The 18,525-nt window shown below is 38.3% G+C and overlaps 1 protein-coding gene across 1 annotated transcript in view; it reads left to right on the forward strand.

Annotated features, from left to right (window-relative positions):
• Window positions 1-15,450, forward strand: part of SLC16A10 (solute carrier family 16 member 10) — a 61,713-nt gene extending 46,263 nt beyond the window's left edge. Inside the window, exons 4-7 of the mRNA XM_081941500.1 lie at window positions 350-493; window positions 7,383-7,611; window positions 9,822-12,190; window positions 12,757-15,450. Of these exons, the coding sequence (XP_081797626.1) occupies window positions 350-493; window positions 7,383-7,611; window positions 9,822-10,057 (609 nt within the window). The 3' untranslated portion in view covers window positions 10,058-12,190; window positions 12,757-15,450. The remainder of the gene's footprint in view (window positions 1-349; window positions 494-7,382; window positions 7,612-9,821; window positions 12,191-12,756) is intronic.
• The last annotated feature ends 3,075 nt before the right edge of the window (window positions 15,451-18,525 follow it).

Here is an 18,525-nt window from a genome sequence, read left to right on the forward strand (position 1 = left end):
AAACAAGTACTTTATCAGTGAGTGCTGTTTATTTGTTTGCCCATTTATGTGGGCTGTTATTAAACTGAGAAGTCTCTAATTAGTCAGGATAGGATATTTTGACTGGCTACAGTACAAAGCTAAGTCATAATTTGAAGCTGGTTCTGAATTTCATTGATTGCATCACAAATAGAAGAACAAAAGAGGAACATTTATGAACAAATTCGTAAAGCTGATATATGATAGTTATAGATAGATAACAATGTGTATAAATGTAATAAAAATTTAAAATATGGCCGATTTTAAACTAAAGTATTATGTGAGATTTTTTTTGTGATATTAAAATCCTGTTTTTCCTCCTTCTGAATAGCTAAACCACGTGAAAGAACGTATTGGTGAAGATGTTCCAGATGTGACACTTCTGCTTTGTCTTGGCATTACTTCAGGAATTGGTCGATTGGTCTTTGGCAGAATTGCAGATTATATTCCTGGTGCAAAAAAGGTTTATCTACAGGTACTGCTAGATAACCAATAGAAAGTACATTAATAATGTATTTCTATATGTTTCAGGCCAATAATATGAACATTTTGGTGGATTTGTTTTTTCTATATTTGCTGCCCTTAATATTTTCAGACATGCATAACTTTTGCAGAGTTATGTCTGGCATCTAAAGACTACTGAACTGCTAAGTATTTAGAGATGCAAGAAGAGATACTGTCAGATGTCATGTATTTTCAATCGAGCATTAATTTTGATGTATACAATTACTACGCTTAAAGTCTGTAGAGATTCTTAGACATCCAGGTCATGGTTGTCCCAAAGCTACTATTTCAGGAGGCAACTGGAGTTTCCTGTTTTTTTCTTTGAAGACATTTCGCTTTTCATCCAAGAAGCTTCTTCAGCTCTGACAGGATACAGGCATGGGTGAAATTCACCCGAACCGGTAGTAAAAAATGCTACCGGTTCATCCGAACTAGTAGTAAAAAAAATGCTAGAAATTGCCCAGCACAGCTGATTGTTGGAACTTTAAAAAAAAATTAAGCATTTTTTAACTACTGGTTCAGGCGAACCAGCAGTTCCCACAATCAGCTGTGCGACAATCAGCTATGCCACACAATTTATATTTGTTAGCAATAAGGAAATCCTGCTTTCTAGTGAATCTAAATCGGCGGCACAGATGATTACCCCACTCGCTGTGTGAATGCGCATGAAGCACACGTTTTGGGTGCATGCACGCAAGGCGCGCATGCATGCACAAAGCGAACCAGTAGTGAAGCGAACCGGTAGCAGACTTCAGAGCATTTCACCCCTGGTAGCAGGGAATGGAAGGATTTATATTCCTTGCAGACAGCTGGTTATTTGCATCCTTTTAGAAGGTTATTGAAGCACTTGGAGGTTTATCTGTGTCCTACAGGATTCTTGTAGTCTGCAACCAGGAACACTATTCAGGTGACCTGAGGACACAAATAAACCTCCAAATGCTTCAACAACCCTCTAAAAACAGGCTGTGATGTGGTTGGATCTGGCCCTCAGGGCCATCCTGGATATTGTAAGGTGCCGGCCATGTCACTTCAGCCCAGTCTATCCAATGTGAAGAGGAAACATTGGGACAACATGACTTTGGTCCGGTCTACCCAGTGTGAAGAGGAGCATGCCAGCAGTTTGGGGTGTGGTGTCAAGTTGGCCACACCCATTCATTAGTTACACCCACCCATCAGCCACACCCAGTGAGTGGTGTCAAGCTGGCCACGCCCACCGAGTCTGCCACAACCACTAGGTCCCCCGAGGTCAACTACAGCCCTAATGTGGCCCGCAATGACATCCCTGTTCTAAAAGGATGTAAATGACCAGCTGTCTGCAAGGAATATAAATCCTTCCATTCCCCACTATCTTGTAACAGCTGAAGAAGCTTCTTGGATGAGAAGCGAAACGTCTTCAAAGAAAAAACAAGAAAGTCCAGTTGCTTCCTGAAAAAGCACCTTTGGGACAATTACTATGCTACATTTCTTTAGGCAAGAGCAAGACCTGAGGTTTGGACTATGAATATTTTTTGTGTGAATTTAAGTTTTTTTTAAAGGATTGGGTGGTTACTTGTTTTTCTCTGTATAGCTGCTTGCTGCTTATCTATATAAGGAATTTCTTAAAAGGTCACAAATAGTAATGTCAAGTAAACACTTGGTACTTGGCACCAGTAATGCTGCAGACTTTGGCCAATATGCCCCATCAATTCAGGTGACCAAACCTTGGCAAAATATTCTCTTTTCTTGAGACAAACTATTGATTGTTTTAAAGTAACTTTTTAAAGAAGCACTTAAAGAAAGTTGTTCAGAATGAATTTTGAAATAACTATATATATCCTAGCCTAGCTCAGAGGGTAAATATAATACACTTCATAGCTGCAGTATTCTTCTATAGTTTCACATATACTGTGACATTTAAGATTAGTTAATGGATTGCAAATGATAAGCTTTTATTCAAAGGAAGGACAGACTCTGAACATTTATAACATCAGATTTCTGTCCTTTCTTTCTAATCCTATTCTGCATTAGATCTGTTCTTGTCATGCCTCCAGCTAAATTTATCGTCATGGCTAGAATTCTCAACCATTGTACTTACCAAACTGGGATAAGAAATAAATGGGACAGAAGCCTCCCAAGTATTACTTGCAGGACCAACATTTACAAATATTATTCAGAATTTCCAGAACAATGAGGAATACATTTTCCATAGAACATAAGAAAGTATCTTTCCTACATATTCTAGAAAATAACTGAAAATATTTGTGTTAATGTCTAAGCTTTCATTCATTCCATGTTAGTAACTTCGCTATCCCATAACTTCGCTATCCCATTCCTAAGAGGTCTGTAAGGGAGCATGCATAAGCGCACTAGCGTTTCTACCATCCCTGTCCTACTGTCCCTTTTTATTCGTACTCATTTCCTTTGTTCATGTCCATGTTTATATTTATACCTGTTATCTCGTACATGTTTTACAAACTAAATAAATAAATAAAATAAATTTCTTGAAAGACTCAGATTTCAGGCTGCAAACAGACCTTTATACCTATCTTGTAGCCATTTACATAAGTTTACCAACAATACTAATTTAGTTTAAAACAATGCTGAAAAATCAGTGAATGCCCTACATGTGTTTGTGGATACAGGAATTGGGGAAATGTCAAACATGTGGTTTGGGCTTCTGCAGTCCAGGATCAGGTGAGATTCATTGTGGTTCTGGTTATGCTGAGGTCTGCCTTTACAAAAAGAAAAAAAAAAGTGATGCAACAACAAGAGGCAGCAGAAGACTTTCTGTTGAAGTCTTTTTCCCATAGAAAGTGTAATAGAAATGTAAAGATTTATTTTTTATATTTATACCCCAGCAAGATCGCTTGTAAGAAAGTTCATTAAGTTGATCCCTTTTATTCTACTTTTCAAGACTGAGTAAACATTTCCACAAATGCAGTTTCACCTAACAGGAAGAAGGCATTCGTTGCTTTTCATTTGAAGTTTTTTGTTTGTTTCAGTGCTAGAATATAAGCAAAGGAAGATTAGATCAACAATGACCGACTCGTTGCCTAGCAGAAATCTTGAAACCCAATATCTTAATAATAGACAGCACACATTTTATATGTAATGTATAAAGTGTTTTTCTTAAAAAACAAAATAAAACATAGGCATGCTTGTCCGAAAGAAATGAAACTTACAAGAAACAATATGGGACAATGGACAGAATACTGAACTTGAGCTGGCACTCTGCTTGGGCAGGATGTTAGGTTTGGATGAGTTCAGCAAAAATTACTCTCATTCTTTTAATGCTGTTGTGGTCACACCGGGTGGCAGCATTTAGCTGACTGACCATAACTAATCTTGAGAAAGCTAAACAAGATGACATTTGCTTAGAACTTAAATGGAAACTGCCAGGATAACATATATCCAATTATTAGACCAGACCAGGATATTATGGTAAGCAACCCAAAATAAGGTGAGAGCAAATCATGTCTGGATGTGACCATGCAGTTAAAAGGAATTGAGACTGATTCAAGGGAAGTGGAGAGATTTTTTAAAATAATTAGTTCCCAGGAAAGTAAAAATTACTGATGTATTGATTATCCTTATCATTATGACAGCCATTACTTCTAAGATAAATAAAGTGCTTTTCAGGATTTAATTCTCTCATAGAGTATTTGAACAAACAACGTAATGGAACCTTATTATTAAAAGAAAATGAAACATTCTTGAAATATTTAAGGAATTGAGATCTTGAGAGTCTGAAATGTTAAGAAGCCCTCACTTAATGATGGGCTGGTTCTGTGTTTGATCACCACAGAGGAGTATGTCTGAATGGATTAGGCAGATGTTCATACAGTCTTTTTAGGCCTGTGAAGGCTAAAAGCAGGTTTTTAAATTGGGCCTAGAGACAACCTTCAACTAATGCAGTTTACAGATTAAGTGCAACATGTTGCATTTGCCAAGTTCCCATAAGCAACCTTCTACATTCTTTATCTAAACACTCTAAATTAAATATCTTTTAACGTAGCCTTGCAAAGAACATATTTTGGCAATCCAGGAAAGGAAAAAGAACATAAGCCAGTAACACAGCATAAATCACTAAGGCAAGGCCTGATTCTTTTCTAGGGAAAATTCAGTTACCAAAACAGCTACCATATTTTTCGGACTATAAGAGGCACCAGAGTATAAGATGCACCATGATTTTGAAGAGGTAAATTTTGAAAAAAAAGTTTTTGCACTCTGCAGGCCTCCCAAACCTTCTGCATGCCTCATTTTTTGCAAAAAAAAAGGGGGGGATGCAGAGCTTTGGGAGGCTCTTAGAGTGCTCCTGCGGGGCTGGGGGGCCCAAAAACGAGCAAAAATGACCCTCCCCAGCCCTCAGGAGCACTTTGCAAGCTTCCCAAACCCTCTGCACATTCATTTTTGCAAAGGGGGCGGGGTTTCAGTGGGCCAAAAATGCTGTATTCGGTGTATAAGACACACCCAGATTTTCACCCTCTTTTTTGAGGGAAAAAGGTGTGTCTTATACTCCGAAAAATACGGTATGTATGAATGGGGAAAAAAATTCCCTGGCCATGTGGCCATGGCCATTTAAACTTCTGGTAAAACTGTGCAGCCTAAGAGCATTTCCAAACTGCTTCCTTGCCTTTTTAGAGGGAATGCAACTTATTTAAAGGAAATTGCACACCCTTCTTGAAATTGATGGTGTAAGGTTCCAGCAGTTTTCCCGAGCCACTGAAATGCTAAAGAGAGTGAGACTCCAGGCTTGAAAAACATATCAGCTTTTATTTATGGCCATAGCAAAAGCTGGGTGACAAAACTATATGCAAAACATACAAACAAATGCATGTAAGGAATAGCCACACCACGGAAGAGTGGCTCAGAGTATTATATTCATTTTAGACAAATAGAAACAAAGTTTATCCAATCAGAGACAAAGATTAGTTACCTATGTGATCTTTAAAGCGTTCTTTTGTTCAAGCTCCTGCCTCTGTCTACCTTATCTATGGAGTATTCCTATAGCCTTGTGTAGGGGGTGGCGGCCCCCCTTTGCCAAGTTGTTTTTCGGCAGAATGCTTTAAGGATTTATGAGCCAGGAAAACTCCCTAGTTTGGTTCCTTTATCTATGCGGCCAGTGTAACCATTTCTTCTATGTTCCTAGCTTTGAAGCCAAGAATAGAAGTGAGACGCAGCAGTTAGATAACATTTGCAGTAATGCCATCCAGTATTAAGGTTACAATTAGCGAGGCTAGAAAACAACAAATTTCTGACAGTATACAATAATATAAGCAGAAGAAAATATAGATTCATATACTCTTTCAGTGGTTTTCCAACTTTGAACCTCATCTATTACAACATTTCCTGTAGATAATGCTTTTGACATTCTCACTGATGAGAGGAGGACAGTCTGCTCTGGTAACCTTCCACATGGACAGAGCTTCCCCTTCTATAGTTCTCACCCAGAGGAACTAGTGGGAACAAAGGAAAGGGATATCTGTCTTGCATTTGAATGATGTTGCAGGCCAGACATCTGGATGGATTCTCAGTTGTTCCATGTGATTAACTTACACCACACACATAGACACAGAGTCCTTGACTCTGGAAATGAGCCTGGAATTACAGTCATAAGATGTTTTGGCTGTTAGGCAGTTCACCACATCACCACACCCAACGTTACAGTCTTTTTTGCAGTGGTTGTTAAGCAAATATCACAGTTGTTATGAGCAGTCATTTTCTTAATTTTTTTTTGGTTGGAAACCAAAAGTAAACACCAGAAACCATTAAAAAAAAGTAAAAATTGTGACCACAGGACATGGCACATAACTTTAAATGTGAGCCAGTTGCCAAGCATCCTATATGCAATCGTGACTGAAGGGGTAGGAGGGAGTGTGTGCAGCCATCAGAATTTTGTAATCGAGTCATAAGTAGCTCTGGGGCGGTTTATTATACCTGTGGATGGTTGCTAAGAGACTAAAAGATTAAACAAGGACCACTTGTATCCCACATTTATTTTTATAAATACCTCAAGTCAGCAGATGTACCTAATACTCTTTCCTCCCTTCCTCCTCTATTTTCCTCACAAGAATAATCCTGTGAGGTGAGTTGGGCTGAGAGAGAGAGAGAGTGACTGACCCAGCTGGCTTTCATGTCTAAGAAGGGACTAGGCCTCAAAAACATCATAGAGTTATGCCATGTTTTTGTAATTGTAGTGCTGCATATAATAAAGTAATTTGGACACCTTACAATAAATAATTAACAGAATATGTTTTTAATGATGTTCCTCAACTTGTAGGAGGCCTTTTGGTCCAATACTGGCTTTCATGGGGAAAAAAAAGAGTAAATACTAATTAATTTCTCTTTCTCTGGCAATCCACATGCAATCTTCCAAAGACGCCTTGAGGTGTCTGGAGAACATTGAAAGTTGCTGGAGAGATTTGCACAGAAAAAAGAAATGTGAAAATCATCTACTTTGTCCACAGATATCCCCATCCATTGGTGGAAGAACTGTCTATCAGCAAGTAGACACAATTAGATAAAAGTACACTTTCCTAAGTCAAATAGACTTCTGATGACTATATAGACATATCAGTTTAGTTTTCTTGATAACAATAGAAAGTGGATTTGCTATTACTTTCTTTATAGTAGCAGTTATAAAGATCTTACTCCCTAGTTTACTTTACTACTTTGGGATTTCCTTGAATTGAAGAATATAAGGAATTTAAGTACAACTATGTCAGATTTTGCTTAGTTTTGTTTGTTTGTTTAAGAAAATCTAAGCTTGACCTAGGTGGATTTTTTTATTATTAATTTTTGGTGAAAAAAATCATTTGTAATGGATACAATAATAGAGCCCCTTTGCTGTTTTTCACCATTTTATTTCCTCTCTTCTACAGGTGATATCCTTTTTGTTAATAGGCCTGATGTCTATGATGATCCCATTATGCAATACCTTTCAAGCTCTTATTGTTGTCTGCCTTATCATGGGCCTTTTTGATGGATGCTTCATTTGTATCATGGCACCCATCGCTTTTGAGTTAGTTGGCGCGCATCATGTTTCTGAAGCAATTGGATTCCTTTTGGGGTTGATGTCTATACCAATGACAGTTGGCCCACCTATTGCAGGTAAGCAGAAAAGTTTCATTAAACACGTAAAAAGCATTTCAAGTAGTAATGCTGTTATGTTTTTAACTGTTTTAATGGTGTATTTTTAATATGTTGTAAGATGCCCAGTCCTTTAGATTAGGTTGCCGCAATACATTTAATATCATCATTATCCAAAAACATTTGTCTATCTAAAATCCTTGGAAAGGACTTGACAGATTGATAAAAATGCCAAATTAGTCTAAATATCTTCTGACTCTGTAAACAACAACAACAACAACAATAATAAGTGAAGGTAGTACCAATAATCAATTATGTGTTTCCTCCCTAATATCAATACAATACAATACAATACAATACAATACAATACAATACAATACAATAGCAGAGTTGGAAGGGACCTTGGAGGTCTTCTAGTCCAACCCCCTGCCCAGGCAGGAAACCCTATACCGTTTCAGACAAATGGCTATCCAACATCTTCTTAAAGACTTCCAGTGTTGGGGCATTCACAACTTCTGGAGGCAAGCTGTTCCACTGATTAATTGTTCTAACTGTCAGGAAGTTTCTCCTCAGTTCTAAGTTGCTTCTCTCCTTGATTAGTTTCCATCCATTGCTTCTTGTTCTACCGTCAGCTGCCTTGGAAAATAGTTTGACTCCCTCTTCTTTGTGGCAACCCCTGAGATATTGGAACACTGCTATCATGTCTCCTCTAGTCCTTCTTTCTCTTAAGCTGAACATACCCAGTTCCTGCAACCGTTCTTCATATGTTTTAGTCTCCAGTCCCCTAATCATCTTTGTTGCTCTTCTCTGCACTCTTTCTAGAGTCTCCACATCTTTTCCACATCGTGGCGACCAAAACTGAATGCAGTATTCCAAATGTGGCCTTACCAAGGCATTATAAAGTGGTATTAACACTTTACGTGATCTTGATTCTATCCCTCTGTTGATGCAGCCTAGAACTGTGTTGGCTTTTTTTGGTAGCTGCTGCACACTGCTAGCTCATATTTAAATGGTTGTCCACTAGGACTCCAAGATCCCTTTCACAGTTACTACTGTTGAGCAAGGTACCACTTATGCTGTACCTGTGCATTTCGTTTTTGTTGTCTAAATGTAAAACCTTACTCTTTTCACCATTGAATTTCATTTTATTAGATAATGCCCAATGTTCAAGTTTGTAAAGATCCTTCTGTATCTTAAGCCTATCTTCTGGAGTGTTGGCTATTCTTGCCAGCTTGGTGTCATCTGCAAATTTGATGAGTTCCCCATTTATTATATCATCCAGATCATTGATGAAGATGTTGAAGAGTACTGGGCCTAAAACAGAACCTTGGGGTACTCCACTGCATACCTCCCTCCATGTAGATGCAGTTCCATTGAGGACTACACGTTGAGTGGGGTTGGTCAGCCAGTTACGAATCCATCTGGTGGTGATGCTGTCCAACCCATATTCTTCTACTTTATCTAGTAGTAGGTTATGGTCTACCTTACAAATGCCTTACTGAAGTCCAAGTAAACTATATCGACGGCATTCATCTTGTCCACTGATTTTGTCACTTTGTCGAAGAATGCAATAAGATTAGTCTGGCATGATCTGTTTTTGACAAACCCATGTTGGCTTTTGGCTATTACTTTGTTTGCTTCTAGGTGTTCGCTAATTCGTTGCTTGATTATCTTTTCCAGAATTTTTCCTGGTATTGAGGTCAGGCTGATAGGTCTGTAGTTTCCTGGATCTGTTTTTTTCCCTAATAATAGATTCCTTGGGAGCAATCCAAAAACAACTGGAATAACACTTGAACACCCTCTGCATTGACAAAATCACCCTCAGTCAAGAACCAGGATCTAGTAAAGGCTTCTTGCTGGAAGGAAGATACTTTTTTTGAATCTCTCTTTATTTATTCTTATTCTTTCAATTGGAATAGCATAAAAAGGTTTACTACAAGGGGGATTGTAGAAAATCACTGCTCTTCCTCCTTCATACAATATCAATTCCCTGAACACAATTTATATATCACCCAATAGCAGTTTTCCTTATTCTGAGACTGCTTTTGAAGAAAGGAAATGCTTTATTAAGCTACAAGATTTTTTTTTTAATTATTATTTTAAGACCTATGTTGGGTGATTATTGTATGTATAGTGAACTCAGGAGTACTTCCACATTTTAAAAACCACCTGAAAAATATAGCTATTTAGTTTGATTGTTAATTTAGTGTTATTTTTTCCCCTTTTTCCAGGAAAGTTACGGGATTACCTGGGCACTTATGATGTGGCATTCTACTTAGCAGGAGTTCCACCTATTATTGGAGGAGCTATATTATGTGCCATCCCATGGGTGCATGAAAAGAGGAGACGCAAAGAACAAGCTACACCAGTGAATGGAGAAACCACAGTAAAAATGCTGGAAATCAAACCTTTCCCTGTATCGGACTCAAATGAGAAACCTAGCAAAGAATCAGATTCTGTTATTTAATATTGCTATTTTTTTCTACCAGATTGAATTTATTTTTATAAAATTAGGTAGCTTTCTGTTTGTAAACTGAGTGCACCATGGTCATGCTTTTTGGCAAAGGTATGGCGAACAGTGTGGAAATAGTATCAAGAAATCTTTTCAGCTGTTTTTGGTTGCATTTACAAAATACGTTTCCACTTTTATATGACCAATGTTATAACTGAATATATGCTAGTGAATGTGTAGGTAGAGATATATGAATGTATATTTGGGAGTCAAGATCTGTCCTGTCTTATCAGCTGATTTCCTCCCATTCCCTTCATTTTAAAATCTGTCCAGCAGAATGATTCAGCTGGAACTTTTAGTAGCATCTAGTGGTTTTAAAACTATTACTGCTAATTTTTTTAAGTTCTGGGGATGTAGATTCAGAGTTTTTTAAATTGCGGTAATTTTTTTGCAAAATGACATCTGCTCTGTAGAGTGCTACCAAATTGAATAATGCCTCATTGTGTGGTTTGCTTCTTGGTGACGTTTTGGCCTTGTTTGATTCAGTCCATGCCATATTGCTTCTGAAGGGAACATAAGGTCCAGCTTAATCCAAATGCATACCAATACCTAACATAACTCACAATTTGAGCATTTATTTTTACAATATTGATATGTGCAGGATAAAATAGAATATTATAATGCAATACTGACACTTATTAGTTTTTTGTAAGTTTTCTGTTGCTTAAAATTTAGCAGTTCCATTCTGTATTGCTTCCTGTCTCAATATAGATAGTACTATAGTAAAATTAGGGGTATTTCATACTGAATAATTTAATTAAAGGCTGATTCTTTTTTCATGTGTATATGGGAAAGAATGTGCTGAAACACATGACTGTCATGTCATATAGTGCCTAGGAATTATAGTTCAAGCAATTATTTGTAATAAGGTTTTAAAATTACAGGTAGTCCTCACCTTATGACCATAACTGGGATTGCTAAGTGAAGCAGTTATTAGATGAGTCACACCCAATTTTATGACTTTTTTGCCATGATTATTAAGCGAGTCACATGGTCATTAAGTAAATCCATTGACATTGCTGGTTAGAAGCTCCCTATGAAAGTTTTAAATGATGATCACATAAACCAGGACACTTTACATGTCGTAAATACATGCCAGTTGCCAAACACCCCAATTTTAATCACTGTGGAGATTCTACAATGGTCGTTAATGTAAGGACTGGTTGTAATTCATTTTTTTCAGTGCCTTTGTAACTTCAAGTAGACGCTAAACAAATGGTCATAAGTCAAGGACTATCTGAACATATGTTAAGTACACTGACGTGAATTTTTCAGTTATATTTGCATGTTTTTATTATTGATTCAGAGTTCAGCAATTTTACATGTGACTTGCTTTCTCTGTTGTTTTATTTTCAAATCAAAAGATATGTTTAAGATAGCATTAATTATTCAAGTTTCAGTACCGCTGTGCATTTCTCTGGTCCTTCCTGTGCAATAGCACAGTTGTTAAAAATAACAATCCTGTGGATGAAGGCCAAATTCTGATTCTATCTTGCTCAGGTCCTGTGCTCTGCACCAGCAGCAGAAACAAGCAGGATAGATACTGAGAATGACATGGCAACACCCACATGGGTTATCTCTCAGTATTTTGAAATTAAAGCTGCATTTGGCTGAATAGACTTTCCAGGTCTTGCGGTATTCTATCATTTTTTCTCAATAGAGACATTTTGCAGCATCCAGTTCATCTTGGCAGCTCTTTAGGCCTCCAGCTGAAGGATGTAAACTGACCATCAATTATGTACTATGTACATACTCATACTTTTTTTCACCTGCAGTAAGCAACATTATGCAGTGTGCAAAATAAGAAATAGTGAGCCCGTCAAATTAAAGCCTCAAGATAAGAAAACATGTGACTAAATCTGATTTAGTTTCATGCTAAAGTATTTCATCACTTCAAATCAATTCATTCTATTTCTCCACCTAGTCTCCAAAGAAACTAATCAAGGAGAGAACCAACCTAGAACTAAAGAGAAATTTCCTGACATAACAATTAACCAGTGGAATGACTTGCCTCCAGAGGTTGTAAATGCTCCAACACTGGAGGTTCTTAAGAAGAGATTGGACAACCATTTGTCTGAAATGGTATAGGCCAGTGATGGCGAACCTATGGCACGCATGCCACAGGTGGAACGCGGAATCATTTGTCAGGGCACGCAAGGCGCTGCCCTGTCAGCTGGCCAGCGTGCATGTGCGCGCTGGCCAGCTGATTTCACCCTTTTTTAAAGTCATTTTTCGCCCTCCCCAGGCTCCAGAGGCTTTAAAGGAGCCTGGGGAGGGCGAAAAGAGCCTCCCCCGCCCCCCCGGAGCCCCTCCGGAGGCTTCAAAATGAAAAGTCACTTCCGGTTTGTTTGGAGGGTCATTTTAAGCGTTCTGAAGGCTTTAGGGAAGCCTCCGGATGGTCCCTGAAGCCTCCGGAGGGCCTCTGGGGGGGCATGGGAGGCTCTTTTCGCCCTCCCCAGGCTCCTATAAAGCCTCTGGAGCCTGGGGAGGGCGAAAAAAGCATGTAAAAATGGGGGGGTTGCGCCTGTTGTGCATGCATGCGCACTGGGCGGTCACGCATTGCATTATGGGTGCGGCACGCCCGCACACGACCCCCCTGCGCTCCCCCCACTTGTGGCACGCGAGCCAAAAAAGGTTCACCATCACTGGTATAGGCGGTTGAATGGTATAGGCTGAAATTGAGTAGGCAGTTGGATTAGAAGACTTCCAAGGTCCCTTCCAACTCTGTTATTACTTCATTCTACTTGAGGCTCAGTATTTGACCATTTTCACCCACTTCTAAAATATTTTTTTTAGTTCCACTGAAGCTTTTCCTCTGCCTCTTTCATTCTTGAATGCATTCTTTCATTCTTGCTCTATTTGAATGCATTTTTTCAACTATATATTTTCCTTTTCCTGATAAATCTATCAACTTACTATTTTTATACTTTCTGTTAGCATTACATCACATAGTTCTGAGGCACTCAATGATTGATTACTTATGTGCCATCAGTTGAGTGTTGACTCTTTATCAGCCAGATAGATACATTTTCTCCATGACAGCTTCCCCCTAACCTGATCTTTCAGCATCAGTGTTTTCATTCTGTTCGTCTAGGTCCTTTCACCTTATCATTCACCTTATCATCACCTTTTCATTCATGGGGTCATCCTAGTTTCAATCACATTTTGTTTTAGGGTGTTCCCCATTAAGTTCTCTTTTCTCTCAAATCCATTCTTTACACTATTCAAAAATGGTGGTAGTTTCATAAACACAACCTCTGTACATCCTTACATTCTTTACTAATTCTCTTAACCTTTCATCATAATCATTTTTGCACAGGAATAATCTGACATTTAAAGTACATATTTGAAACAGATTTTTCTAAGCAGACATTTCAGTTACCATTCTTGTTTGTTCTTGGGTCTCTGAATTGCTCATTTAGTTTTTTGTGTCCTCTCACCTTGTTCAAACCCATCCATTGATGTTATCACATTTTTTTGACAGCAATTCATCCTTTCTGACATAGATTTTTAGCTTTCATTTGTCATATCTCCTCTGCATGTATTCATCAACCCTCGAATATTAGAGTAACTTCATTCACTTCTTGATTTTTGTTTGGTTTAAGAAAATCCTGTCCAGAATGAGACACTGTCAATCTGCTGGCATTGAGTCCTAACAAACCACTACCACATCCTCCCATTGCCAATTCTCTTGCTGAAGTACTACCTTCCATTTTTCTGTTCTAGGAAAGTAGTTTCTAATTCCTTTTTCTTGGTGGGTCTTTCTGGGCATATATTAATAGATAGAAGACAGATAAGATAGGCAGAATTGATAAATAGAAAGTTGAAGCATCAAAATGCCTACAGACACAACAACCAGATTTAAAATAAATTCATACTATTCTGTTGGTCTCCAACATCCTTTAGAGTGAATTTTAGCAAGAATGCTGTATTAGCAGTTTCACCATTTTTACAATCATGAAGTAGAAAACAACCCTTTGGACCTGAGGGTTAAATTCTACTTTCCTAAGTGACTGGAAAAATTAAAAATGTTGCAATCTCACAGGGAAATATAAATGACTCAGGGAAATAAATACAGTAATTAAAATATATATATACCAGGTTCCAAACCAGCAACCTTCTACCATACTTGTTAACAGTGTTATAAACATTGTACTATTCTAGCATTCCTGGTGAAGATGGTTCTGGAACACGCACAGAGTAACCATTGATTCAGCTGTGAGGGTCACTCTTGCCTTTAAGATGTAGCCAGTGAACTGCTGGGAATAGTTTTAAAGGACATTAGCCAAAGCAGACAGGAGTGCCTGGTAACAGGGCAACAGGGCAGGGCAGATAAGCCCTTAGTTTCACAGACATATAACATACCTATATTTGCTTCTTTCATTTAATCAATTAATCCAGGCTCTTTATTCATTTACTCTTATATTCCAAGTCACAATCTAACATATATTGTCACTAGATGAGCTATAACAACTCATTTCTACTACTCTAATTGTCTTTCTAAAAAAAATGTAACCAAAACTATTTTACACTAAATTCATACATGCTATGTCCGTGATGGCGAACCTATGGCACGAACCGTCGCCCCATCTCAGCTCCACCATGCATGTGCGTGTGCCTCCCACTGGCCAACTGATTTTCGGGTCCATGCCGCACATGCGTGGGGTGGTGGGGCGCATGCAGGAGACACATAGGGGGGGTTGCACATGCATGCGCAGAGGCAGGGGGGCTGGAACATTCCCTCCCTCCACAGCCTGTTTTTGGTCCCAAGAGGCTGCATAGAGGTCTGCTAGGCCCAAAATGGGGCGCGGGGGTGTGTGCGCATGTGCAGGGGGGCGAGGCATGCTTTTGGCACGGGGCGACAAAAAGATTAGCCATCACTGTGCTATGTGATGCAAGCTAAGTTATCTACAATCTAAGAGACTAGCTTGCATGCCAACACACTGTTGCTTGCATCCCACTAAATAAAAGATCTACAATATTTTAGCACACATTCAGCAACTGCATGCCACTTGGCAAAATCCTAGCAAGACCCAAGTTGCTGTAGCCCCCAGTTCTGGTGACCTATTTAGGGGTGGTCTTGGATTTCGGCTCCTGCTTGAGAAGTCGTTTTGTGCACCAATTGCATTGAAAAACTGTCTGTTCCCCTGGACATTGGGACAAGATATTTAATTATTTTTCAGTGGTTTATAATTTTGGTTTGGCTTAATTTTCTTCTATTTTCTGTTGCTTTATCTGGTTCCTGTTTCTTGTTTTACTTCTGTGTAAGCCACCCAAAGTCACAATCTCTGAATTGGGCTGCCATATCCAGTAAATTGATTATCTAAATAAATGTGATCGTTACAGCATCTTTGTCTTTCTAGTTTTTTTTTTTTTAGCTCCAGGACTCGTGAGGCAAAAAAATGTAGCAAATGAATTTAAATGGCTTCTTCAAAGGAGATTCAAAAGCACTGAACAGACAAAGGTTTACCTCTGTATTTACCAATAAAAGATATATCCATGGAATGATTTCTGTTCATATCTTAAGATTTTTATTTATTAGAAAAAGCAAGGAGGTGCTTCAATTAATTTTATACTAGGTTTACAGAAGAGGAACATATACAATAAAGAATTTTATTTCTGAGGGTGTGTGTGTGTGTGTGTGTGTGTGTGTGTCTGTATTTGTTTACAACCTCAGTTTTAAACAGATAGAAAATATTGTCCACAGGCTGTTGAGATGCCTGCATATATAACATTGTTTTATATTTTTGTTCACTTCTCACAGAGATCTACAGGGCATAATTATAATCAGATGTTTTCTGCTTTTCTTACATTGCAGCAAAAATTTCTTCTAAGAAAGATGATTTTGTAATGTTTTGTTGAGAAAACAAACCAGTCTCGGACAGCAAATTTTGGTTATTACTTTTATGAGAGAATTTATCCCTGCCTTTTTTTGTTGGATCATCTTTTTTATTTCTGTATTTTTGAACTATTTTTTTCTTTTTTCTCTTTTTTACAAGTCCTAAAGGGAACTGGACTAAGTACTTAAAGAAGCATGCTAACACATATGAATTTATTAGGCAAATGACGAAGAAACAATCTGTTTGCTTAGCTGGATATTTATTTTACAGGTTGCTGTAGTCACTACCAATTCAGAGATAACACAACTCCCCCTTTGTAATATGGACTAAAACCAAAATACAAAATATGACATAAATACATTTAAAACATCACGCTGATAAGATCCTTGGTGTAAAACACAGTGAATTGTTCAAAACAATGTCCATTACCAGGAAGACAAAAATATAATTCTTCCCCCTCCCCCAAATATGCGTCAATAACTGGTCCTTTCCAGGCTTTCTGAATGCCAAATAGGAGGGGGGCAATAAAGAAAAGGGACATTCCCATGCCTGCTGCAGGTGCCATCCCTGAGCAAAGAGACATGGAAGGAGCCTCTTCTATTTAGCCTTATGGGTTTTCTCTGCAGGAACACCAAGGATGGTTCTGAAGAAGACAATCCTGCCTTGTCTGCATCAGTCTTATTAGCAGAGCAGATATTAGTATTTTGATATATACATATGGAATAATTATCACTAATGGGACAGAAAATAAATTGCATTTCCATGCAGTTTATCATGTGCATCCCATGTAGAAAAAAATTCCATTTCTAAGGCTTCAGAAGCTGAAGATGTTTGTGAAACACAAGCTGACTTGTCATTCCAGGTACTGAAAATAAACAGAACATCTTACAACAGTTCAACTTACAGCTTACAACAGTTCCTGTGACCGCTCAAAGTTAAAATGGCACTGAAATAAGTGACTCTTGACTGTTTTTCAGAGTTTGAAAAATACCTTTGCAGTATTCCCATGATCATGTGATCAAAATTCAGATGTTTGGCAACTGGTTCATATTTATGACCATTCTTGTGTCCCAAGGTCACGTGATCACTTTTTGTGACCTTCTGACAAGCAAAGTCAATGGAGAAGCCAGATTCACTTAACAACTGTTACTAACTTATCAATTGTAACGATTCACTTAAAAACGGGGGCAAAAAAGTCATAAAATGGGGCTAAACTCAACAGATGTCTCAACCAGAGAAATGTTGGGCTCAGTTGTGGTCATAAGTCAATGACTACCCTTAATGCCAGATGGGCTTTTAACTGAAAGCATTTTTTTCCCTTTGTCTCTCTCCGTCTCAGGGTAGTTAGGAACATCATGAAATCTAGAAAAGAAGCAATCTTGATTGGAAGTCAGGAAAGGAGATCACTGATTTCTAAAAGCTTCTAACAAGTATCATCAAGTCATTGTGAAATCTTAGTAAATGCACAGATGGAACATCTCCGGGATGATCTGCCCTTATCCTAACCATTCAGATCTCCTGATGGCGTCCATCACTGCGCTAATAAAATCCTTTTCACTTTTCTACTTCAATCTTTTCTGGCATTATGGATTTTTCTCAAGAGAACTAGATTTTTGCATAGTATGTCCTTTATATGAATTTAAGCCTAATAATTTGTACCTTAAAATAAATTTTAATTGATTTGTTCCATTTATTTGTTTTCTGACAATATATGGTATTCTTGGGAGTTTTCATAACAATACTCTTTTTATCCAATTTCTTGAAATTTTCTGCATGATTCTGTGATCTTTGTGATCCGGTATAAATACATTATGGCATCTGAATCAGTGGTGAGATTCAAAATATTTTACTACCGGTTTTGTGGGCATGGCTTAGTAGGCTTGGTGGGTGTGGTTTGGTGAGCATGGCAGGGGAAGGATACTGCAAAATCCCCATTCCCACCCTGCTCCAGGTGAAGGATACTGCAAAATCTCCATTCCTACCCCGCTCCAGTGGAAGGATACTGCAAAATCTGTTCCCACCCCACTAACCTGCTTTCCAGCTCCGTTCTCCTGTGCAGAAGACCCAGCAGATCAGCTGGGACTCAGGAGGCAGTGAATAGATGGGGGTGGGGTCAACCAGAGGTGGTATTTGCCAGTTCTCAGAACTACTCAAAATTTCCGCTACCGATTCACCAGAACCAGTCAGAACGTGCTGAATACCACCTCTGATTGGAATCTATTTTCCAGAGCCTTCATTGCTATATATTATAGTGCTAGTTTTAGCTCATTTGATTGTTAGTTCCTTTGGTAGTTCATTCTAAAAGGCAAAAGCTATTATTACTTCATTGTCAATTCTAAGGCTGCTTGCTAACATGTTGTAGCCAGTTGGAAAACGTTCCCCTTTTGTGTGTGTTCCTGTTTCTATTTTTGCTGTCCTTAAAAGATTTTGTAATAACCTCTTTTTGTCAACAGCTTCCAGAAATTCTTTGCTAAGTGTCTTTCCAAGAGCTTTATTTTTCTTGAGTTTTGCTTCTCTTCTTGGCAATTTCCACCATTTGTTGACATGTAATTTGATTTCTTCTATTCCTTGGTCTTTGCCAGT

Source organism: Natrix helvetica (genome assembly GCF_964273705.1).
Source record: "Natrix helvetica genome assembly, chromosome: 2".
Classification (NCBI taxonomy): domain Eukaryota; kingdom Metazoa; phylum Chordata; class Lepidosauria; order Squamata; family Natricidae; genus Natrix; species Natrix helvetica.